Source organism: Paramisgurnus dabryanus, chromosome 15 (genome assembly GCF_030506205.2).
Source record: "Paramisgurnus dabryanus chromosome 15, PD_genome_1.1, whole genome shotgun sequence".
Classification (NCBI taxonomy): Eukaryota; Metazoa; Chordata; class Actinopteri; order Cypriniformes; family Cobitidae; genus Paramisgurnus; species Paramisgurnus dabryanus.
Genome location: NC_133351.1, coordinates 23,649,002 through 23,670,762, shown reverse-complemented (window position 1 = coordinate 23,670,762; position 21,761 = coordinate 23,649,002). Strand labels below are relative to the sequence as shown.

Below are 21,761 nucleotides of genomic sequence, written 5' to 3'. Positions count from 1 at the left end.
AAGGACACATTTTTACTGTATTGTACCTAGTGTTTAATCAGTTCAAAAATACTTTGATAAGACTTAAATATGATTAACATTTCATCAAAAGTAGTTGCCGTTTGATAGTAGAGTGAGTGTAAATGGTATTCCATATGCATTTGACCCAACTGCTTAAAAATGAAATGTATCTGGGACATACATTTATTTCGGTCTGGGATAAAACACAACATAGCAGCATAATAATAGAAAAAAGCATTTTGTGTTTTTGTTGTAAGTCTCTAGAGCCAGTTATCTGTAGACCTCCTCTCTGTAGCTTGTCTCCTCCTGCTGTTCTTGTTATATAAATTGTATGGTGGTGTTCCTGAGAAATACAACTCCGACTTTACCGCGGTCTCTGGGATCAATTTGTTTTTAATGGCATCTAGACTCGCCCCTGCATGAAGGAATCATTTTCGAGAGCCGGTTCAGAAACTCATAAAATGAAGAACGGCATTTGTTCTCCCATTTCAGATCAGCCCCTGATGGTTCATTTTAATTGGCAGTTGGTCAGAGTGCTTTCCAACATATCTGTCTTCCACTCCGCTCAATTATGCTGTAGGTTCGAACATGCCAAGACGTCTTCTTGTAACTGTAGCTTTCCTTAATATGGTCTGTGAATGACATACAGTACTTTAGAGCTTTCTGTCTGTTTTTTGAAAAGTTACCACGTACAATTAATCTTACCATATTGTAAGACACCAATCTACATGTGTGCACCCACTCATCTTGCCCCTTACATCTGCCTCCTCTACTGTATGCAATTTAGAATTGATTCAGAAACTGCGTTGCTTAGTTACGAGGCATTATTGCTCTTCTAAAATTGGGGGGTGGGAGGGGACCTCTCTCTCTCTCTCTCTCTCTCTCTCTCTCTCTCTCTCTCTCTCTCTCTCTCTCTCTCTCTCTCTTTCTCTCTCTCTAAGCACACATACATACACACGCTCTGTAGGAGCTTGTAGGGATCTATCTGTCTTTCTTTTTATCTTGCTCTCTCTCTCTATTTAGTGCTGTAGTCTGTGTAGTCCTTACTCAGACATGCAATACTTGCACTGACTCTGACACCGGATTCCAGATACATTCTTTTCTAAAATTCCCAATATTTTTTTTCCAAATGTTTCTTATATTATTTAATAATAAATAAGTAAAAAAATCACATGTAATCAATAATGTAATTTCTTTTTAAAAGTCATAAATCTTTCATTCTATATATCAGCGTGCAAATCAATTCTCTAGCAATTGCTTTATGGATTTGTTCATTTTCTCATTAGGAAATATCCCATGCATTTAAATCACACCTGGGACGTTTGATTTCCATGTATCTGTGTCCACAGAACACATAAATCTTTTTATATCTTATCTCGAGCAGATTAAGGTGATGAAAGATGGATGCGAATGAACGTAACAAGTACTGAAGCATCTGAAGTGTGTCTCAGCCTCTTTTACCTGCTCTGGACTGCTGCCTCAGCTCCTTACAGAGAAAGAATGAGAGAGAGCGAGAGTGAGAGAGAGACTAATGAGAGAGAGAGAGGGGGTGTGCGAGAGCTAAAGATGCTGAATCCTGGTTGGCTGGTGGGTAGGGGCTGACTCAGTGGATCTGAACGAGTAGCGTGTGACAGATGCAATTCTCATCCCAGTCCTCACCATCAGACCAGGGGCTTGTTCGCCATTGGCCCCGTTCACTGGACCGGCAATGCACGGCGCACTATAACACCATGCTTTCCTTCGTCAGACCCAGCGGAGCTCTCTCACTAGCGCATATCACTTGTGTGCCGAGCTGTAGACTCAGTCCAGACACGCTTCAGATCGGCACAGAGAGGCGCCACTGAGATGAGCAAAGAACCAGAGAGCACCGTGTTACTTTAACTGCAGCCGTACTGAAGACGAAAGAGTGGGATAACGCATCTTGATAACCAGGAGAAAACAAAGCGGCACAAAGCGATTGTAAAAGACTGAACTGAAATGAGGCTCTGATGTTTAAAGATCCCAGAGGATGAGGAAACACGCTCCTGACTAAGAGGAAAGTAAGCTCATGCCAGTCATCTGAAAGAAACATAGAGTAAGCAAACAAAAACAAGAGGCTTGTTGACTGGACTTGTTTTGCTTGGACTCTGTGCATGGAAGCTTCAGGTCCTCCATGGCGTGTTACTATATTGTTATCAGCTCCACGCACCTCAGCAATGGACACTTTCGAAACATCAAAGGAGTTTTTCGAGGTCCCCTGAGCAAGAATGGCAACAAACATTTGGTAACTATCACATTTATTTTTGGATATTGGGTTTTGGAGAGTTTGCAAAGAAAAACTTTCAATTAGTGTGGTTATACATGTGACGTTATTACAAACCAATGATATACTTGAGTTAAAATAAGAATTATAAGCAAATTACATGCTATTACATGTTAATTACATGAGCATTACATTGTAACAGGAACATTGATGTGAAATGTGAACTAATCCATAGTTCTGCCATCTGGTAAAAGTATGTTGCAATGAGTAAAATCAATTACTTTAACATACTTCCTGAGTCGCAGATGGAGAAAGTAAATGCGGCTTTAACCAGGAGCCATTACTAAATTTCTAACAGATGGATAAGGATAAAATTAATCTCTACACCCAGTCATGGCCTGGGATTTATTCTGTCTTTGCTCAAAATAATCCTCTTTTTCTGCTAGCACAAAACTGCCTCTATTTCCGCGTAAACACTTCTAAAGCCACTATATCTAGGGCACCGCAAAAAGGGAATTTTATATTAAAACCAGGGTAAGTAAAATATACATTTTTCATAATTACTCTAGAGCAGTCTAAAGCCTGTTTCCTTAATTTGTTGCCAAGTTAAGCAGGATTATACAATGAATGATGCCGCCATACAGTGTAATTGAATTAAAGCACTCAGTTACAGAAAGGATGCATCTTTCAAAGCTGTTAAATGAAGAGAAGCATCTTTCAAAGCTTTTAACTGCGCAATACTCTGCTTTTCTCTCATGCCTGCTCGTGTCATCTCTGTCAGTCGGGGGAACAGAGCTTTCTTGACAGCAGTCTCCTACTCTCAAAAGAATCAGAAATGATTGGAGATGAAATATTGAGGCTCTTGGCTAAGGATCAAGAGTCAATGCCGCTCATCTGCCTCCTGCTTCCAGCTGAAGGGCTAATGCTAAGAGAACGTTCATAACTGTGAATGCAGCAACAGATTGTTTCTTCAGTATGGAGGGAAAGTAGAATGACTTTTCGCACCCGTTGGCGGCTCGATCTCAATGCAATTACCGGGTTCAGCGGAGAAAACCTGCTGCCATTGAATGTAGAATTACCGTGGAGCATTGTGTGCATGCATGCATCACTGTCCGGGCTCAAGAACGCTGTAAATTTCAGCCAATACTTTCTCGGCTGCATAAAGCAGCTGTAAATCTCTCTCTCTCGCACACACATACAAGCGTGCACACTTAGTTGTGTAAGAATGAAAGACAGCGTATGAAGCTGTGCTTATCCCAGCGCTGGTGCACTGCCATCTGGCTCTCTCTCCTGGTGCAGTGATATTTTAGTCCAAACGGAAAGCTTTGTGCCGTAGAACATTTGTTCAAAGTGGCTCCGACACAGAGACAGGGAGAGGAGGTGAGACGCTTGTGCATAATAGGAGGCTAATAACAGTACCACTCCAACAGTCACTCTCATGCTACAGTGGACTTCTGCTTTATACAGTCAAATAGAGAACCATTCAGGGAAAACTGTCTCTGTAAATAGATGTACTGTACGTGCTTTCCATGTGCCTAGACTTTTTTCATGCACCGGAGAGCTTGGTTCATACGTGCAAATTCACCTGTTGTTAATGTTTCAGAGAAAGAAAACTAAATAAATTGTGCTTAAGTGTCAAAATTATGTCTGCTTGAAAGATCCTGGCCGTAAACATTTTTTAGTCTTGACAGATGTAATCAACGTGATATATCTTTTACATCAAAGCAGATATAAATGAATAACTGAGATAATTAAAAGAAAATGACACAAAACAGTGCATGTTACAGTGTTTAACAATTTGATGTAGTTACTTTTGTCATATAGTATTAATTTTAATAATGTATACAGTCATTAAAAGTTTAATTATATGTTTTCTTATATTTTTATATAGTTTTAGATTGATAAATAATATAATAACACACTCTTTGTGCGTCAAGCTTTTAACACATTATGTGTAATTTTGTGTTGATTTTGTGTTAAAATATAACACAAGTTGTGTTAAAAATAACACAAAATGTGTTGTTTCAATAACAACACAGAGGTGGGACAACACATTTCGTGTGCTGTTCCAGAATCAACACTAATGTGTTGTTTTTAACACATTCATTCTAAGAGTGCAGTAGAATATGTACAAAATATATTTATGCAACATGATCTTTACATAATAAAATAATGATTTTGCCATAAAAGTAAAATCAATCATTTCAACCCAATATATTTTTGGCTTTTTCTACAAATATACCTGTGCGACTTACGACTGTTTTTGTGGTCCAGGGTCACAAATGTTTTATTACGACTATGCTGAAAAAAAGTTTTATAAAAGCTTTTTTTTTAATAGTTTTAATTAAATAATGTCGATTTTTTTGTAATAAAAGTTAAAATAATGAAATACATTTAAATAAAGACTCTGTGTCTCTTTAAAAAAGTGGGAACAAATAAAGAAAATTTCAAAGTTTAATAGACTTATTATTATTATTTTTCTTTTTTAATATTAAGTATTGTATTGTATATTTTTTGCTTTAAATTCCAACATTTTCATTATCATTGTTTTTATTTCTTTTGTTCTGTTCATGCACTGTAAAATTGATAAATTTGTTACCTGACCAGGGGTCTCTCATTTATAAAACTGTTCGTAGTTTTCTTACTAAAAGTCTACATACGCACAAAAGCCAAAAATGGCAAATGCCAAAAAATATTTAGACTCATAAAACAAAGCAATGTTCCCTTTATAAATCACAGATCACTTGCAAGTGTGCGTACATGAATCATCATCAGATCCCACCCTTCAAGCCCATTCCTCCATAAAGTTTGTTTTTATAGTTATCACAACCTTTGCGTAGGAAATGTATTTATAAAAACCCAATGTATCACCTTGATTGTCATATTAAATATTTTTTGGCTACAATAAAACCAGTTATTTGAAATGTTACCATACACCACCTATTTTAAAGTCTGTCAAGTCACTTTTTTTATATACACTCCTACTGTAGTAAATTCACTGAGAATCTGTGTAAAGCTAAGCCATGTCAGTGGACTAAAGTGAGCACCGGTTTCTGAGTGGAATTTTCCCTCAGCTTTAGCCTCCATGAATATGCATATCAATAGGGTTATTTCAGCACTCATATCGATTTCCTCACAGTCGCTGCTAAGTCAGCCCATCTCCCCACTGAGCCGTGATGTGAGCATCCATAGAAGCGACTGCATCCATTTCCACTCAGTGATGCCACTTTCAGACGCTATTGTGCTCTGTGAAAGGAACCTAACGCTGAATGCTTTCACATATATATGGCCACAATGCCTCTATTGGCAGATTCGTGCGGTCTAGCAGTATAAGCAGGTGTGATGGTCAGTCCTGCGCTGATTGCGCAGAGGTTACAGACATTCAATTGGTTGCTAAATTGTAAGGCTAATGAAACTGCAGTGGGATTTTTTGTGTTTTTTGTGTCTTTGTACCTTGTGATATGCCCAGTTTACTACACTGCCTCTGGCATTTCTGTGCCACCGTCCAAAGCACATAGCTCATCATGCACAGTCCACAAAGCTGTAATCACAGTCGCCTCTATGTGCTTGTGTGCAGAGCTGAGGCAGCAGCAGACTTACTTAATCACAGAGCAAAAGAGAGAGAGAGAGAGAGAAGGTTATGAGAGAGAGAGAAAAAGGCCAAAATGTTATTATGTTCCTCTTACCCTTTGTCTTTTCCTGCTCATCTGGCAATTTGCGTTATGGGGCACGAGGCACGGATGCTCTGCTCTGAATTCCTTCCTAATTGAGAATTATAGCAGAAATTCGGGTCGTGCCGTCACCCGGCCCTGTGCACCGGGGTAATTAATGTAGTAGCGAGGACGATTAGCCTCGCAACCTTTCGTTGAGCTGCCCCGTCCAGGTGTGCATGGGGTAGAATCGAGCGTTTAGATATCGCCAGCATGCATTATTTACAGACATGAAAAAGCCTGTGCTTGTCATCGCTGCTGAATGCAGACAGATGCAGTTAACTTTACACACGCCAGAGACAAATGTTTGGCACGCGTACACGCTCACACTTAGCTGATTAAAATTCGCTCCATTCATGGCCTTCTGTTTCTCATAAACGCCAGGTTCATTTAAATACCCCGAATGTGGCGTTTTGCTTCTAGTGCTGCATCAATTTCATTTCACAGCGCTGTTAACTTTATAACAATGGAATCAGTCTCTCCAAAACCCTGCAGTATTTGTTTTTCTCTGTGTGTGTGTGTTTTGAAGGTATTCACTGTGACAAATCAAATCTTTTGCCCTGGTTGTGTTGTTCTCCTCCTTTCTTTGGAGGGCAGATTCTAGGGGCCTTATAAAAGTGCTAATCCCATGTTTTCAGTTGACGGTGAACCCATTTTCACACTGATTCCCTGAAAATACCCCATTGAATAAACTGTGTACTTAGATAGCACAAAGGCACAGCTGGGTTTCACTGTAGGCTGACTGCTGAGGTATAATAGCACAATTACACAGTGGCATGGCAGTTTTACCCTCTTCCCATTCTGTATCCAGCTCACCTGATGTTAGGGGATGAAACGTTTGCCGTAATCTTACGCAGACAACCCTACTGTTGTCTTTTACCCTCATAAATATTTAATCCAGACTGGTCGTGAATCAGAGGATCTATAATTTACCTGCTGTTTTGGTGCAACTTTGCGAGACAATCCCCTGCTCTCAACTGTCTCCGTATGATCGCTTGAACTTTGACAGGCATTTTCCAAACGTCGGAAGGTTTTGCTCTCGTAAGCAGTGGAGTAAAAATACCCTCCCGGCCCTGAGCCCCGGCCTTGTACAGTAAGACCGAAGGACAATGAACAGAAGCTTGCTTCCAGCGTTTCATACCTCCTAGGGGATGTTTCACGTCGTACCATATACTGTATTCAATATACCCCGTGACAGATCCACTTTGACCCTGAAAAACTGTGATGTTTAAGTCTTTCTATGGTCGGCCACTGTGCTGCAGTTCAAAGACATGTTATTTTGTTCAAAAATATCAATACGAATGCAGAACGCATGGGTCTTGCAATGCACTTTTGTATTGAATGAGTTATTGTTGACTCAATAAAAACCAAAAACAACCAAAGATGTCTATCTCAAAGTGTTTTTGCAGTAGTGGCCAAAAGTGGCCAACTTTAAACATTTGAGATCTTTGCTCTTTATTCAAATATTTTATTAAAGATGCATTAAAAAGTTTGTAATGTATGCATATTGGTGTGTTTGGAGTATAACACATGTGCAAAGTTTATATAGACAGCCCAGGACAATGACTACAAAATGCTACCAACAAAAGAGGTTTAACAAACATTAATAACAGATGACATTTTAGTCAATGTATGATTTATTACCCTGTGAGCTTTTTGCTTTTTTATGTAGATTCCTTAATGCGCTGTGCTTTGACTTTTTGACAACTTATTTTGTCCAATAAACATCTTAAGGGATGTTTCCCGGACAGGGCTTATCCTAGTCTCAAACTAAAATGCATGTTTGAGCTGACTTAATTTAAAGAGCCCCCATGGTCCAAATCACGATTTTACATTTCCTTTGGTGTAAGTGTGTATTAGTACATGTTAACGATATGCAAAAGGTACAAACCCCAAAGTAAACCATGACGCGAGTTATCATCTTCAACGTAAATCTCTTTTCTTGGCTACAACAAACACACAGATTTTAGGTAAAAGTTTACTTCCTGGGATTGGTGATGTAGACAAGACCGACATTATCACATAATTCCTCCCGTTTCGGACTCCTGTAAGTTAACTCCTGTTAGCATTGCATTGTGAGCGAATCTTTCAAAGATGGTAAGGAGCGTCACATTTCCGGCTGACATCGGAGGTATTCAGGCCAATCACAACGTACAGATTAGCTGGCCAATCAGGGACAGTTTTGTACAAAATCTGTGCTTTTCAGGAAAAGGGAAATCTGAAGCTACAAGAATGTATGGTATGTGGTAAATAATGTGTGTGTTTTTTTACCATAAACCACACAAACACGTATTATACCAAATATACAAAATAACATTGTTTTTTTTTTTGCAATGGAATAGGTGCACTTTAAAAACACATTGTCCTGGATTAATCTAAACCCTGTCCGAGAAACTACTCCTATAAGTGTAGTGTTGTCCAATTTGTACCATACACTTCATATTTTGATGGTTTAATCCAGTGGTCTTAAACTTTGTGGAGAGTGCATCCCTTCGCCCCAAAACCAAAGAAAATGTATGACATAAAACAATCTCAAACCTCCCGTTCTTTCTGTGTTTTTTAAGCTTTGATTGTGTTTACAGTGTGCCATATAACATGTGTTCATGTTTCGCACAATTTACTTATCTCTATAGCGTTGTTTTCACTGTCCTAAAAACGGGCTGATGTCTTCCTTGTTTTTTGAAGTCCCTCCTTCAGAAATACATAACAAGTTGTGATTGTGTAGCTTGTTTGTGTTGTTATTTGACAGAAGCTTAGCTTAGCAGAGCCGTTTGAGCCAAAGCTGGCGACTGACGTATTCCTGTGGGCGGAGTTTAGTTAAAAACTGTTTTATTGACGTCATTCATTTGGGAAGTCGAGGGCTGTTGTCCAAACCGGCCGTTCGCTGTACCTGTAGGCTTTAAAAGGCAAATTCTGTTAAAGAAAATTATTTGCCTGGCGGTGAACTTTGAGTTTAATCATTTTACAGGTATTATTTATGCTATTATAGCAACATTACACACTAACTAGGTTTTAAAAAACGGTATAAGAAAGAATGTGACCAAATATTGTACAAATTTCCGGCCCTGGTTATATTAGTGTGTTTATATTAGCCACTACTGTAAATGGACTACTGATTGGGAAGCATTGTGTTACCAGTGCAAAAGTGCTGGGTTCGATTCCCAAGGGGGCAATATGCAAAAACGTGGAGCTTAACCCTCTAGGCGCCACGGTCGACTTTTGTCGACAAGATGCGTCACTGAATGTAACTGCCGATTTTGTCACATAGGGTGTCAAATTTCGTTCATCCGCCCCCTCCACTAGATGGCAGACATGTCATACTTTATACCGGACTCAGAAAAACAGCATGCTTTTATACAAACTCTTAGAGCAAGAGCGCATTGAAGTGCGCAACAGCATAGCTAGTGTGCAAGTGAGTCATTTTATCAGAGCGATAACCTCAGCGAGTTTTTTCAATACATGATCATATAATGGCATCAAAAAAGCTTACCTGCAATGAAGTGTTGGGTCTTATATTCGCTGACAATGATTCTGAAGGGGAATATCTGCCTTCAGAAGATGCTGGTGATTCATTTAGTGACCACGATTCAGACGCGCCCCTGCTTTGCAATCATGCAGCTGGCAAAGTGAAAGTGTAGCTATACACCAAGCACAAATGATAAATCCTTTGCCCAATGTCAGTGGTGGGAATGTTACACGGGGTCGGAGAATTCATCGGGTAAGCAAGCGTGTTACAGGTGTGGGGAATGAGGCTGGAGGTAATATGCGCGTCCAGTCTTTTTACTGTGCAAGCAATGTAGAGCGAGCTGCGTCTTCCCGAGCGGGCCCTGGGAGTCTGTCGGGCGAGCGGCCGACTTCCAGTGCTCCGTCCCGTGTACCTCATCACAATCACGGCGACAGTAAAGGCAATAGTCCCAGCTGTGCAAATTCTCTCCACTCGGGGCGCATGCGAGGCAGATCTGGCCATGCGGCTCGTAGCAGGAGCAGAGGCGGTGTTACACGGGGCAGAGGAGGAGCCATTATGCATAACGTTAGTCTATCGACGCGCAGATCAGTTTGTTTACTACTTAGTATTTACCTGAGCATTCAGTATTGTGCAATATAGCATACAGAAGGTTAGGGACATTTTTGGGGGGAAGAAGTGCTGCATTTTATCATTCAAACATGTGACTTTTCATAAAAATTCAAGATGGCTGCCACATATGACGTCATAATATGCAAATTTAATGGGACATTTTATTCCCCTCCATAAAGTGTGTCATCCTTAATATTTCTCTAATTTACATAAAGTCTCTATCTCTTATCACGTTTAAGATATAGCCTTTTGAAAGTAACATGTCAAAATTAAACGTTTTAGGAAAAAACCTCTGGCGCCTAAAGGGTTAATTGCAAATGTAAGTTGCTATCTAAGTGTCTGCTTAAAGCATGAATGAAATAAATTTAAAGACAATTTAACCTGATTTAATTTTACACAGCAAACTGTCTAATAGTTTGTTAGGACGCTCTTTATCGCATCATGGCTAAAAATAGCAAAAGAACAGAAAATACGGGGAAAGATTTCTGTAGATGTAGTACGCTACTCACCTGCATTGATTGCCAGGTTGGTTGTTGGATAGTAGATTAGTTAACCATCATCACCCACCATCTCTAATATAGAGGTAGGGTGAAATATGCAACATGTAAAGGAAAGTACAGGTTAAGGGCTGGAAAGAGAGCCCTGCGGTATTGCCTGTAATTGAACGAGTCCCATCGTTGCTCATAACCACTCACCGCAATATGAGTGCTGAGAGCCTTTTAATGTTCTCCATTCCTTTGAGTGATATTATAATGCTGAGCATCCCAGCTGCCTCGTCTCTCTTGATTGGATGCTTGATACAAGTGAAGCATTTCTTGAAAAAACCGTGTCGCAGGCTAAGTGAGCTTGTAAACACTGAGTAACGCAGCATCAGGCCCTCAGCTCATCGAGGCGTCGCTGTTGCCCACCCCTCTGTTTACCGAATCTGTTTTCCTCAGCACCGAGAGCAGGGTGAGGAACACGAGCATTAGCGATTGAGCACAGATGGAGAGGTGCAGAGAGGAACAGCAAAGAACCCTCCAGGTGATCGCAGTGTTTCTGATGAGCGCTGGGTTAAACGTGTGGGTGTTCACTGAACGTATACCTCTGTTTCCTTTCTAGTGTTCAGATAATTCAAGCTTCAAGCAACGATTTTATCAGGAGCGGTGAATAGACACTGGGTCTTTGACTCTAGTCAATTAACTTCTGTGCCGCTTTTGGTTGTCGTCTGCTGCTTCTCACTCCACCTCTTATAACTTTCTCTCTGAATTACCATGGCTAGTTGTCACTTTTTGACTCCAGTTTTCTTTATATAAAATCTATTTATGTGTTTGGCTATTAAAATCTATAGAACTTTGTATAGCCCGACAAATGCATGTGGGGTATGTTGTCACAATAAAACTTGCCATTTAAGAACATAATATAGGATTTCCAAAAAAATTCAAAGAGTTAGGGCTTAAAAAACACAATTTTTTACTATTTATTTACAGCAAAAATGTAAAACGTATTAGAGTGTTTAAGTTACTGGCAGGTTAAGTGATCTTCTGGTTTGCAAAAGTAATTTCTTGTACTGTGAAAGTACAGCACAGATTCACCAGTATTGTAAACATTACCCATACTCACATACACACTATCATGCTTTTGCTCTAATAATAGTAGCTAGATGGCTGGATTAAACTCCTCATCTCTGAAAAGTATGCTGGTATTCTTTTGAGTGGATCTTCTTATATTTTTCCTCTAAACCAAGGAGACTGATTTGAGGTCTCTATTTGCGGTTGATAATTTTTCCAGCATCATCACCTTCATCTCTGGGCAACACAGATTCAGGCTGGTGTGGTGACGCCTGTGCGGTCTCCTGCCAGTCACCTTTTAATCGGAAATCATTTTGATCTGGGAGACACAGTCAGACTTGCGGTTATAGGATTGATTTGTGTTCATATGTGCAATGCAACTTCAGAAGTGACAGGACACACTAAGCACCATGTAGACTACATATTTCATAGACCAGTGTCTAAAATTGTGATAATAACTGATATTTCAGCCTTGGCCACTGAATAATAAACAAATACAGTACTGTACACAGGCTGTGTTGTGATCGCACTTTTAAATAGTTATAAAAATCCCTAACAAAGCATGCAGATTTTTCTATTCGTCTTTTTTTATATTTATCTTTGATGTTTTTTACACTAGAGACATTTATGGGAAAACAAATGGCTTTTTTATGAATTTCTCATCTCCATTTTTTTTTTAGACTCAATCATTGTGGTGGGTCTGTAGTCAGTGCTAAATGTACATGATTATTTTTTATATATAAAAACACTTTCAATATCAAGTATGTGCTATTATTATTATAATGGTAATGCCTTAAATGTTTTATAGGCCCAAGAGGAAGGTAATTTTTATTGGATGTCTTTGCTTGAATAGTAGATAGGGTATACATAATGTTTACTCAGACTACAACAAAGTCTGTCCCAATTTGCATTTTATTTTGGTGGAAAAACAACACATTTAAAAAGAAAGTGTCTGACAGAGAGATAAAACAACTTACCGAAATGAGTTTTTTTATGTGTAGAGGTGGAATCAATGATCCATAGTGATAACACACAATAAAGTGATAATGCATTCAAATGATTCCACTGCAATCTCCTTAAATGTTGTAGACAACATCTGAGGACATTTGTAGGTTCCCTTTCAATACGGTTCACTTCGCATTGCGTCAGTTAGCTGACGCTATGGGGGAAACTCCTGTTTACTCCGTGACTGAAGCCTATTGGTTAACGTCTGTACAAAGTACAGACCAATGACGTTTGAACCCGCGCGCGGGAGGAACGCGTCCCTATATAAGTGCGGTTCAATCGTCAGGAGCTCATTATTTTCTCCTTCAGCGCGAACCTCTCGCTGCTCCGAAGAAAAAGAAGAAGCCTTACCTCGCCGTTGACAAAAGCCCTGCAGCGGAGTCCAGGCCTAGCGTCTTCCCCTGCCGTTTTCCGGCTGAGAACCGAAGATAGCAGAGTCCAGGTCTAGCGTCTTCCCCTGCCGCTTTCCGGCCGAGAACCGAAGATAGCCTTCGCTTGCCGTGGTACGAGCCCTGTGCAGCGGACACACGCCTGACGAGGTCTCCCCTGCGGCCGCCCGGTAAGATCAATATTTTTAATATAAAGCTATAAGCTAAAAGAGCAGGCGCTGTTGTAATAGCGTCCAGCACAGCGGCTCGGTGAGCCTCTCTGCTATGAATTTCCTCCGAGCGCGTTACCGGTCTGGCACCTCCCACGCCGGGACCGCGCTTATGCTTTGGTTGTCTTATCCATGTTTCGTGCTCCCCCTGCTGTTCCTCTCTCGCCGGGATGAACACACGGCGAGCCATGAGACTAGATGGATGCATAGACAAGCACACACGGACTAACCCCCCCTGTGTTCTGTCACACCGCAACCGTTCATGCTTACAGAGTCCCTTCGCTCCTCTCACATTCAGTGGCGAGATCTCTGGCACATATATTAATCCCCCGAGTGCATCGGGTGATACCGTCACGACGCATGGCTGTTCTGTCTGTGTTGCTGCTCCCCTCTGCCGTTCCTCTCTTGTTGAGATGAACAAGCGGGGAACCGTAGACCTGGATAGATGCATACGACAAGCAAACACGGGCGGTCTGCCCCTGCCTCTGTCATAGCACAGCCACTCGTGCTCCACGCTCGCGGAGTCCCTCGCTCCTTTCCCCACAGTGGTGAGGTCTCTTAACGGCTTAGCTAGCACGCGGTATTACGGCTCGCTGCCTCTAAATGCAGCTGTCCAGTGTTCAACGATTACAGAGCTTCATGCCCCTCCCATCCTGGAGCGGCGCGATCTCATTCGTCTGCTCGATAGGGCCAATTCGCCGCTATTGGAGCACCAAGAACACTCATTATAAGAGAGCTTCATGCCCCTCCCCTCCTGGAGCGGCACGATCTCATTCGTCTGCTCGATAAGGCGGACACGCCTCTATTGGAGCGCTAAAACACTTATTATAGAGCTTTACTGGCCTGAGCCGATCTCACTTCAGATAGCTCATTTTTCGTCTGCCTGGTAATTTCTCTCTGGTTTAGACGGAATCAGAGGCAGAACGAATTTGTTTATAATATACTGAGGCCCGAATACCTCCCTTTATTCAGTCCCGTCCTATATCAGTGCGCTGAATATTGGTACATTCTTATATATATATACCCGGTTTTTCTGCCCTTTTAATAAACGGCAAAACCGCGGGCCTCGCGGCAGACTTCCTCTCTGCGATGGGTTCAGTCTGACATTAAACTACCTAGACATACTACCCTGCTCCGTGAGCCGTTCGGTCACCGTCACTACTGAGGCTTGTGCACCTGAACGGCTGAGCTCTGGTCTCCGCAGCATAGCTGCATCAACAGAGAACGAAACTGTCTGGGAAAAAGGGGTTATGTCGCGCCTCGGCTGGACTGCCCTGAAATGTTTTCTGTGTGCTGTTTATCCAAACATACTGTGTAATACTGTCGGCTATGCGACCTCACTATAGTGGCGAACGGTATTTAATTCCTCTAAAAAGAGTAATTTCCGTGCTTACTATACTGTGTATTGACACCCACGGTTGTACGGTGTCTCTAAACACTTTATCGCCTTACTGACAAGCAATCAGTAATACGCACACACGGCCCGCTGTCCATAATTCTATCGACGCTAGCCGAAAAAACCCCCGTTTGGCCATATACTGTGTATTGACACCCCACGACTGTACGGTGTCTCTAACACCTTTCCGCCAAATTCGCTCGCAGCCCACCTCAGTTTCTCCGCTACGATGCTGATGGCGCAAACGAGCACGGTCTTACGGCTGTTATTCTCTCTTCCTAGAGGAAGGACAGCCTCAGACTTTTGCATGGCTCCAAGCGTTTGAATCGCGCCCTCTCCGGACGGCCACTCAAAGGCTTACAGCCAAGCGGTTTATGACGTTTTTCGGCCATATAGCTGATTTATATTAGCGGATCCGAAGACGCTCACACCTCCGCTCCAATACTCGGAGATATTAAGGGTAATATCAACCTCAAGTGAGCTTGCTACCCGCCACAATAAGTTTCAAAGCTTAAAGCGCGCGCACAGTCAGACGCGCGCGGCATCTCGTTTAAGACGGGCGCACGTACCCCTCTAACGAGCCTCAGAAAGCTGAATATCGTGGCATTCTGTTCATAAGTCCACTTCAGTTTGACTAAGCAAAGGTCCCGCCCCGAGCTGACGGCCGGGAAGCTTGCTTAAGTTACACACTGCTGCATGAAGTGCTGTCATTACGAGCTAGCCCAGCATTTGCTGTGGGTTGAACACGCTTTACGACGGCAATCAGCCTTCGGCGCGTGGAACGCCGTTTGTCTCATATAAATCACCTTGTACTGTGAATACGGTACATTAAGAGGATGATTTAGCACTGCAGCACTCTCGACCGTGTTATTGTGATAATGCGGTCGGGCAATCTACGGTGGTTTCATTATTTACCGAACCAGACTGAGATCTCGCCCCCTGAACAAGCTGACGAGTCATCTCCTTTATAAACTCATTGCATCGCTTTATAAGCTATGTTCAATCAGAGTGATATGCATCTCATGCTCAAACTACCAATATTAACCCATTACGATGGGCGTGCGGAGATGGCATCCGTGGGACACGACCTACATTACGTGCCTTATGACACATTGACACAAGCTGCTAGGACCCCTTTCACGAGGCGTCCTTATGCAAAGTCTGATCCATTCTGTCTAGTGACATTTGAAAGTCAATACCCCCCGCGAATCGTGGGTGGAACACTTTTCTCCTCACTACAGAGGCACGGCGGCTCTCTCCCCTACCTACATCTATGTGGCCGTGATAACAGCGAACCACGCTTTTACGACCGACCATTCATTTCATTCACAAGCCTGTCATCTCTCAGATGCGGACGGCGGCGGTAACAGCGAACCATGCTTTTACGGCTGGCCATTCACTTTGTTCATAAGCCTGTCATTTCTCAGATGCGGACGGTGCCCGAGGCACAGCGCTCTGGAACTGTCCAAGGTCCTGGATGACACATACGTCTGACGTACATCAGACGATCAGCTGTTCATCTGCGTCACAGATCACTCAAGCACCTGTCAATACAGGCTATTTATGGATCGTTGACGTTATCACCTCCCGTGACAATTATGCTCACTTGTCTTAGAGCATGGGCATGGTCTTAGAGGTTTCTCATTTGACAATTGTGACACGGCCGGCTGGTCCCCGCCGTCCACGTTGTCAGTTTACAGCTTCGACATCCCTGCTTCGCACTACTGAGGTTTGTTGCATTAAAGGTGCGCCCATTAGCTCACCTGTATGCACGATATGGTTTTTAATTATATGCGTCCACCGTGCGCTTAGAGAAGCTCACATGTACACGCTATAACATTTTGGTATACAATAAGATGCGCTTGGGAAAGCTCACCTGTATACACAGCTGTGTTATGATTTGTGACACATACATTGTTGTTCATCTGTGTACGTTCACGGTGCGTTGGGTGCCCACCGTTACGTTCATCAATCATATTTGTACACATTCACGGCGCGTTCTGTGCACTGATTTATCTATACGCATTCACGGTGCACTGAAGAGTTCACCCGTGTGCGCACAATTTATTATCAGAACACATGACGGCGCGCTCGAGAATCTTGCCGGCCTGTGCATTATAACACTCTGATTCATCTATATGCATTCACGATGTATTCAAGTGTTCACCTGTGCCCGTGCAATTTATAGTCAATACACATTTACGGCGCGCTTGGAAAGCTCACCGATCTGTGCACTATAATACTACCTATATGCATCCCGATGCGCTCGAGGGTGCACCTGGGTTCACACTATTGTGGTATCTGTATAATCCCACGCTGCGAACCGTTCTGCCGCATATTATAGTCAGATCGGCCGTTCGTGAGCTTCGCAGATCACTCACTACGTATGTCTGTTGCTAACAGTGGTTATTTAGATGGATTGTTGAAACCATCGCACTGGCTCACGCCCCTCTATGAGCTATGTCCTATATAGAGCCCACTCTCTGCGAGTTTGGCTTCTTCATGAACTTGGTCTACAGGGGTATCTATATCTATATTTGATATCTGCTACGCGGCCGGCTGGTCTTCGCCGTCTACGTTGTCAGATTGTACAGCTTAGACGTCCCTGCCCTACGAGCGCAGGTTCTCTCGGCTCAATCATGCACGCTCATGCGTTTTATGTGTACACCACGGTGCGCTCAGCGAGCTCACCAACGTGACTCTGAATTTACTTATCTCGCACAGCCGCGGCGCGCTCGGTACCTCGCCGTCTTGTGCTATGTTATGTGCCCCCGGTGCGTTTAAAACCCCACCGTGTGCGCGTCAACAATTTATATGGTGCTTACACATTTGCTTTTTAAGCTGTGAATATGCCGGGTATAGGGCCACACGCAGTGTCTCTCCGGTAAGGCACTTCAGTACGTTGTGTATGCACGGCGTGATGGGATTACGTTCCCCCATAGCGTCAGCTAACTGACGCAATGCGAAGTGAACCGTATTGAAAGGGAACGCTTAGGTTACTCACGTAACCCCGGTTCCCTGAAATAACGGGAACGAAGCATTGCGTCTCTTGCCGTGCTACAAACGTCTACGCAGCGAGTGTTATTCGGCTGCGCGCTTCAGTCGAATAATAATGAGCTCCTGACGATTGAACCGCACTTATATAGGGACGCGTTCCTCCCGCGCGCGGGTTCAAACGTCATTGGTCTGTACTTTGTACAGACGTTAACCAATAGGCTTCAGTCACGGAGTAAACAGGAGTTTCCCCCATAGCGTCAGCTAACTGACGCAATGCTTCGTTCCCGTTATTTCAGGGAACCGGGGTTACGTGAGTAACCTAAGCGAAATGTGTGTAGAATATATTTTTATTTTGTGGACATAGTTTAGCAAACTGGATTCATCCCATGGGTCTCGTTCAAATAACTCCGTGTAAAAGTGGTTTCCAAAACCATCATGTCAGTTTTGCATTTGATTAATATGGCCATTTATGTAAGAATGTTTTCTTCCAAAAACAGTCAATGTTTACAGTAGAAATTTATTCCTATGGACTTATAAAACCTGTGTCAGTCAATCAGATAAAATTTTAGAAACCTCTGATTTTTTACAGTATTTTGTTTTTTTCCTTGATGTCTTTTGTGTTTTTAAGCATTCACTTACTACATCTGCTAGTTACGTCAATTAATCAATTAACTGATTCATTACATTTTTGTAATTAGTTTTTTAATTTGTAAATTGTTTTTTATTGTTGCTCAACTTTTCCATATGATTACATCTTTTCACTCCGTAAAGGCTATGATCTGAACTTCTGAAAAGAGAAAACCACCAGTCTTTCATGTGGTAGCCATGGCGATTATTGACATTTAAATCCCTGTTTCAAAGCTGTAGTAAATACCCAAGCAGATAACAAAGTGATCCTCGTCAAGGTTTGATGCAGGAAAACACTTGACATCCGACCTTGAGTTCAAACGTTGTTGGCATGTTGTGTGTTTACTGTCTGTTGGGCTTCACATTATGCATTGCAAGTGCATGCGATTATACTAATGTAATGCATTTCTGCCCCAAGTGCAAAACTGTTTGTCTCCTTGTTTGCACGGTGAGTTGAAAGTTTAACAAACAAACAAACAAAGAGGACCAAATTAGAAGAGTGCTGTGACAAGGTTTCAGACTGACTTAATCTCAGTGAACAAAGCTTTTATTTCCAACATAAATAATAATCACAGTAGTAAAGCTACAAGTTACTCAAAATTAAGTACATGTAACAACCCATTCTCATGAAGAGCGTATAAATTGCACGCAGTGTGAAAGTTACATACGCGATACATACGCCAAATTCCAATTTTATGTGCATTTGATACTCCAGTCCTTCACATTCACCTTTATGTATTGGTTTTAAACTAATTTTGTTTTTTAAACCATTGTCGCTTGGGGTTGGTGCTAGATTTCGGATTTGCTTTAGTATGTCATTTAATATATAGGTTTCTCCATGTTTTGTTTTTTTCCGTTTTTTTTTTTTTTTAAACCATTGTTGCTTGGGGTTGGTGTTTGAATTGGGGTTTGGGTTAGTAGGGGTGTGGTGATATTTCACGATACACAATATCGATTCTGAATCGCGAGGCGGTATTATGCACAACTCTTTTATGTACTACATCTATTGATAACTAAAAAGTCACTATTAAGGACTCATTTATAACATGCATTTGAAAAGGCAACACTTAGCAATCATTATAAATATTCTTTGTCATCATGAAAATACCTAGATTTTTTTTTAAAGAAAAGCGACATAAATATGCTTATACAATTACTGGAGCTGCCTGTGTAATGCATAGACAGTAAAAGAAATGGACACAGCGACCCCGTTGGATTCAACGGAGACAAGTGAAGCCAATTAGAAGCTCACACTTTCCGGGGGGTCGAGCGTACTGCGCAGACTCAAACTGAGCTTGGTGACGTGAGCAACCTGCCGGACAATTGTAAGTCTTCTAATAGCGGTGCCAAGAGAAATCTGAATCACCCACCGAATCTTGCAGAAACGGCGAGCGTGAACAGGAGTACATTTTGTATTAAGTATATTTAGTATTCTGATTAAATACTTTGTCATTTTGCATAGTATTTATTTATTTTAATGTTTAACGCCAGTACGCCATATTCTACATGCGCTTCTCCTCCTGTCCATATGGTAATTTCTCTACTGTGCGACAGAGAGTCGCGTGGTTATGACGCAATCGTTAGCATAGTTTTACTAAAACTGCTTCTACTGGGCCATAACGTAAGATACAAGGTAATGGAGCCTTTTATACATTTTCGTGTTTCTTTAGAAATAATTGATGCACAAATTGAGTCTTTAAACGCCTCAGATGTAAAGTTATTCACTGTCAAAGTGACGCCAAAATGAATGGGAGTCAATGGAATGCTAAGAGCAGGTGGGGGTCCGCTAGCTAATGGCGGTGCCCAGGGCTGCTTCAATAAAATATGAAACCCTGCCCCCCTGGTGTAATGGTACTTCTTCTGTGGCGCATATTGACTTTCTGCATGAGAGCGCCATCTGCCTTTTGGATGTAGCAACATTTTACCATAATTCATTGAGAAGCATAGCAAGCAGAATCGCATGATGTATCGTTACATCCCTATTGGTTAGAATGTCATTTTATGTAAAAGTTTTCTAACCCCCAACCCAAGCCACAAAGGTAAAAAACAGAAAACATAAAAAAAACAATGCATGAAAAGATACAACATATTAAGTGAATGGTAAGGACTGGCGTATTATATCCAAACAAAATTGGAATTTTGTGTTATGTAATGCACAACTTTTAAAAAATATATCATTAGCTAATCCACAAACTACAAACTTTTGATATTCAATTTTGCAATAATAGCAATACTTATAAAGCAAAAAAACTCCTAAACAAAACAACTCTCAGGTGGGCATGGAAAAAGTTTAAACAAACCATGTTTTAGCATTTTTACAAAGAGGAATTTTACAAATCTAAATAAAACTAATTAAGTCAGAGAACAGCCTTTTAACTAAATGAAAAAAGTTAATAACAGATTAAAACTGAATATGTCCCTGTACAGTTCACTCTTAATCCACTGTTTCTGTAGATCGACTGGCAGAGCAGTCCATTAGCATAGCAAAGCTTATGGGTTTGAGGCCAGGGAACACAGATATTGATGAAATAAAGTGTCACTTTGGATAAAAACATCTGCCACATGCATAATCCCAAGGTAAAATGTAGCACAGGGACATTTGAAAAAGTTTATTTGCTTGAACTATAAGGAAATGCCCCTCTTCCACATATTTATACTGTTTAGTAGCATGTCTTTCGCATATCAAAATGTATTGCTGCATTTGTTGTAGTTTGCAGTGTTTGGGAAAGTTACTTTTAAAAGTAATGCATTAAAATATTTAGTAACTCCCCCAAAAAAGTAACTAATTGCGTTTCTTCATTACTTTCTATGAAAAGTAACTCTTACGTTACTTTTAAGTTACTTTTGCGTTACTTTTTCTTACTTGGCTAAGGCTTGATCTCTTTCAGGTGTTTTTTATGATCGCAAAAATGTCAAGCTCTGGCCTGCCATCTCCGTTTCTGACTCAAACTGTTCCCGCTCATGTGCGTAATTCTACGTTAATATGTTCAGTTTAATTTAGTACATTATTTTATTTTTAAATTGAATTAATTAAACTTTAAAGTAACTCGCATTACTTTAAAAAAAAAGTAACTTAAATATTAATGTGTACATTTATAAAGTAATGCGTTACTTTACTCGTTACTTCAGAAAAGTTATATTATTACGTAATGCACGTTACTTGCAATGCGTTACCCCCAACACTGGTAGTTTGCATGTTTACGTTGAGTTTCTTCAAATATTTTACATGTCTGTGACTTACAAAGAGACAAGCTGTAAGATAAAAGATTGCAAGAGTGTGGCAGTATGCAGGAGTTAAGCTCATGTGTGAGCCAAGTTCAGCCAATTTTTGTTAATTTCAAAGCAGTCCTATTTGTCTTCACGCAAACAAACATGTGGACTTGTGTAACAGCTACCTAACATATTTATTAAAATGAATCAAACTTGCCAATGCTGAGAGAAAACATTGTAAGAGTGAATGTTTGATCATGGAATACAAAATCCTGAAATGCTGCTTTGTGATGCTACACTGCTACTCGGAAAATGTGTTTTGTGACTGGAAGTGCAATTCTCTTTTGAAGA

The 21,761-nt window shown here is 41.3% G+C and overlaps 1 protein-coding gene across 1 annotated transcript in view; it reads left to right on the top strand.

Annotated features, from left to right (window-relative positions):
- The first annotated feature begins 1,620 nt into the window (after positions 1-1,620).
- znf804a (zinc finger protein 804A) overlaps positions 1,621-21,761 on the top strand; it is a 75,727-nt gene continuing 55,586 nt past the window's right edge. Inside the window, exon 1 of the mRNA XM_065292817.2 lies at positions 1,621-2,263. Coding sequence (XP_065148889.2) covers positions 2,153-2,263 — 111 coding nt within the window. The 5' untranslated portion in view covers positions 1,621-2,152. The remainder of the gene's footprint in view (positions 2,264-21,761) is intronic.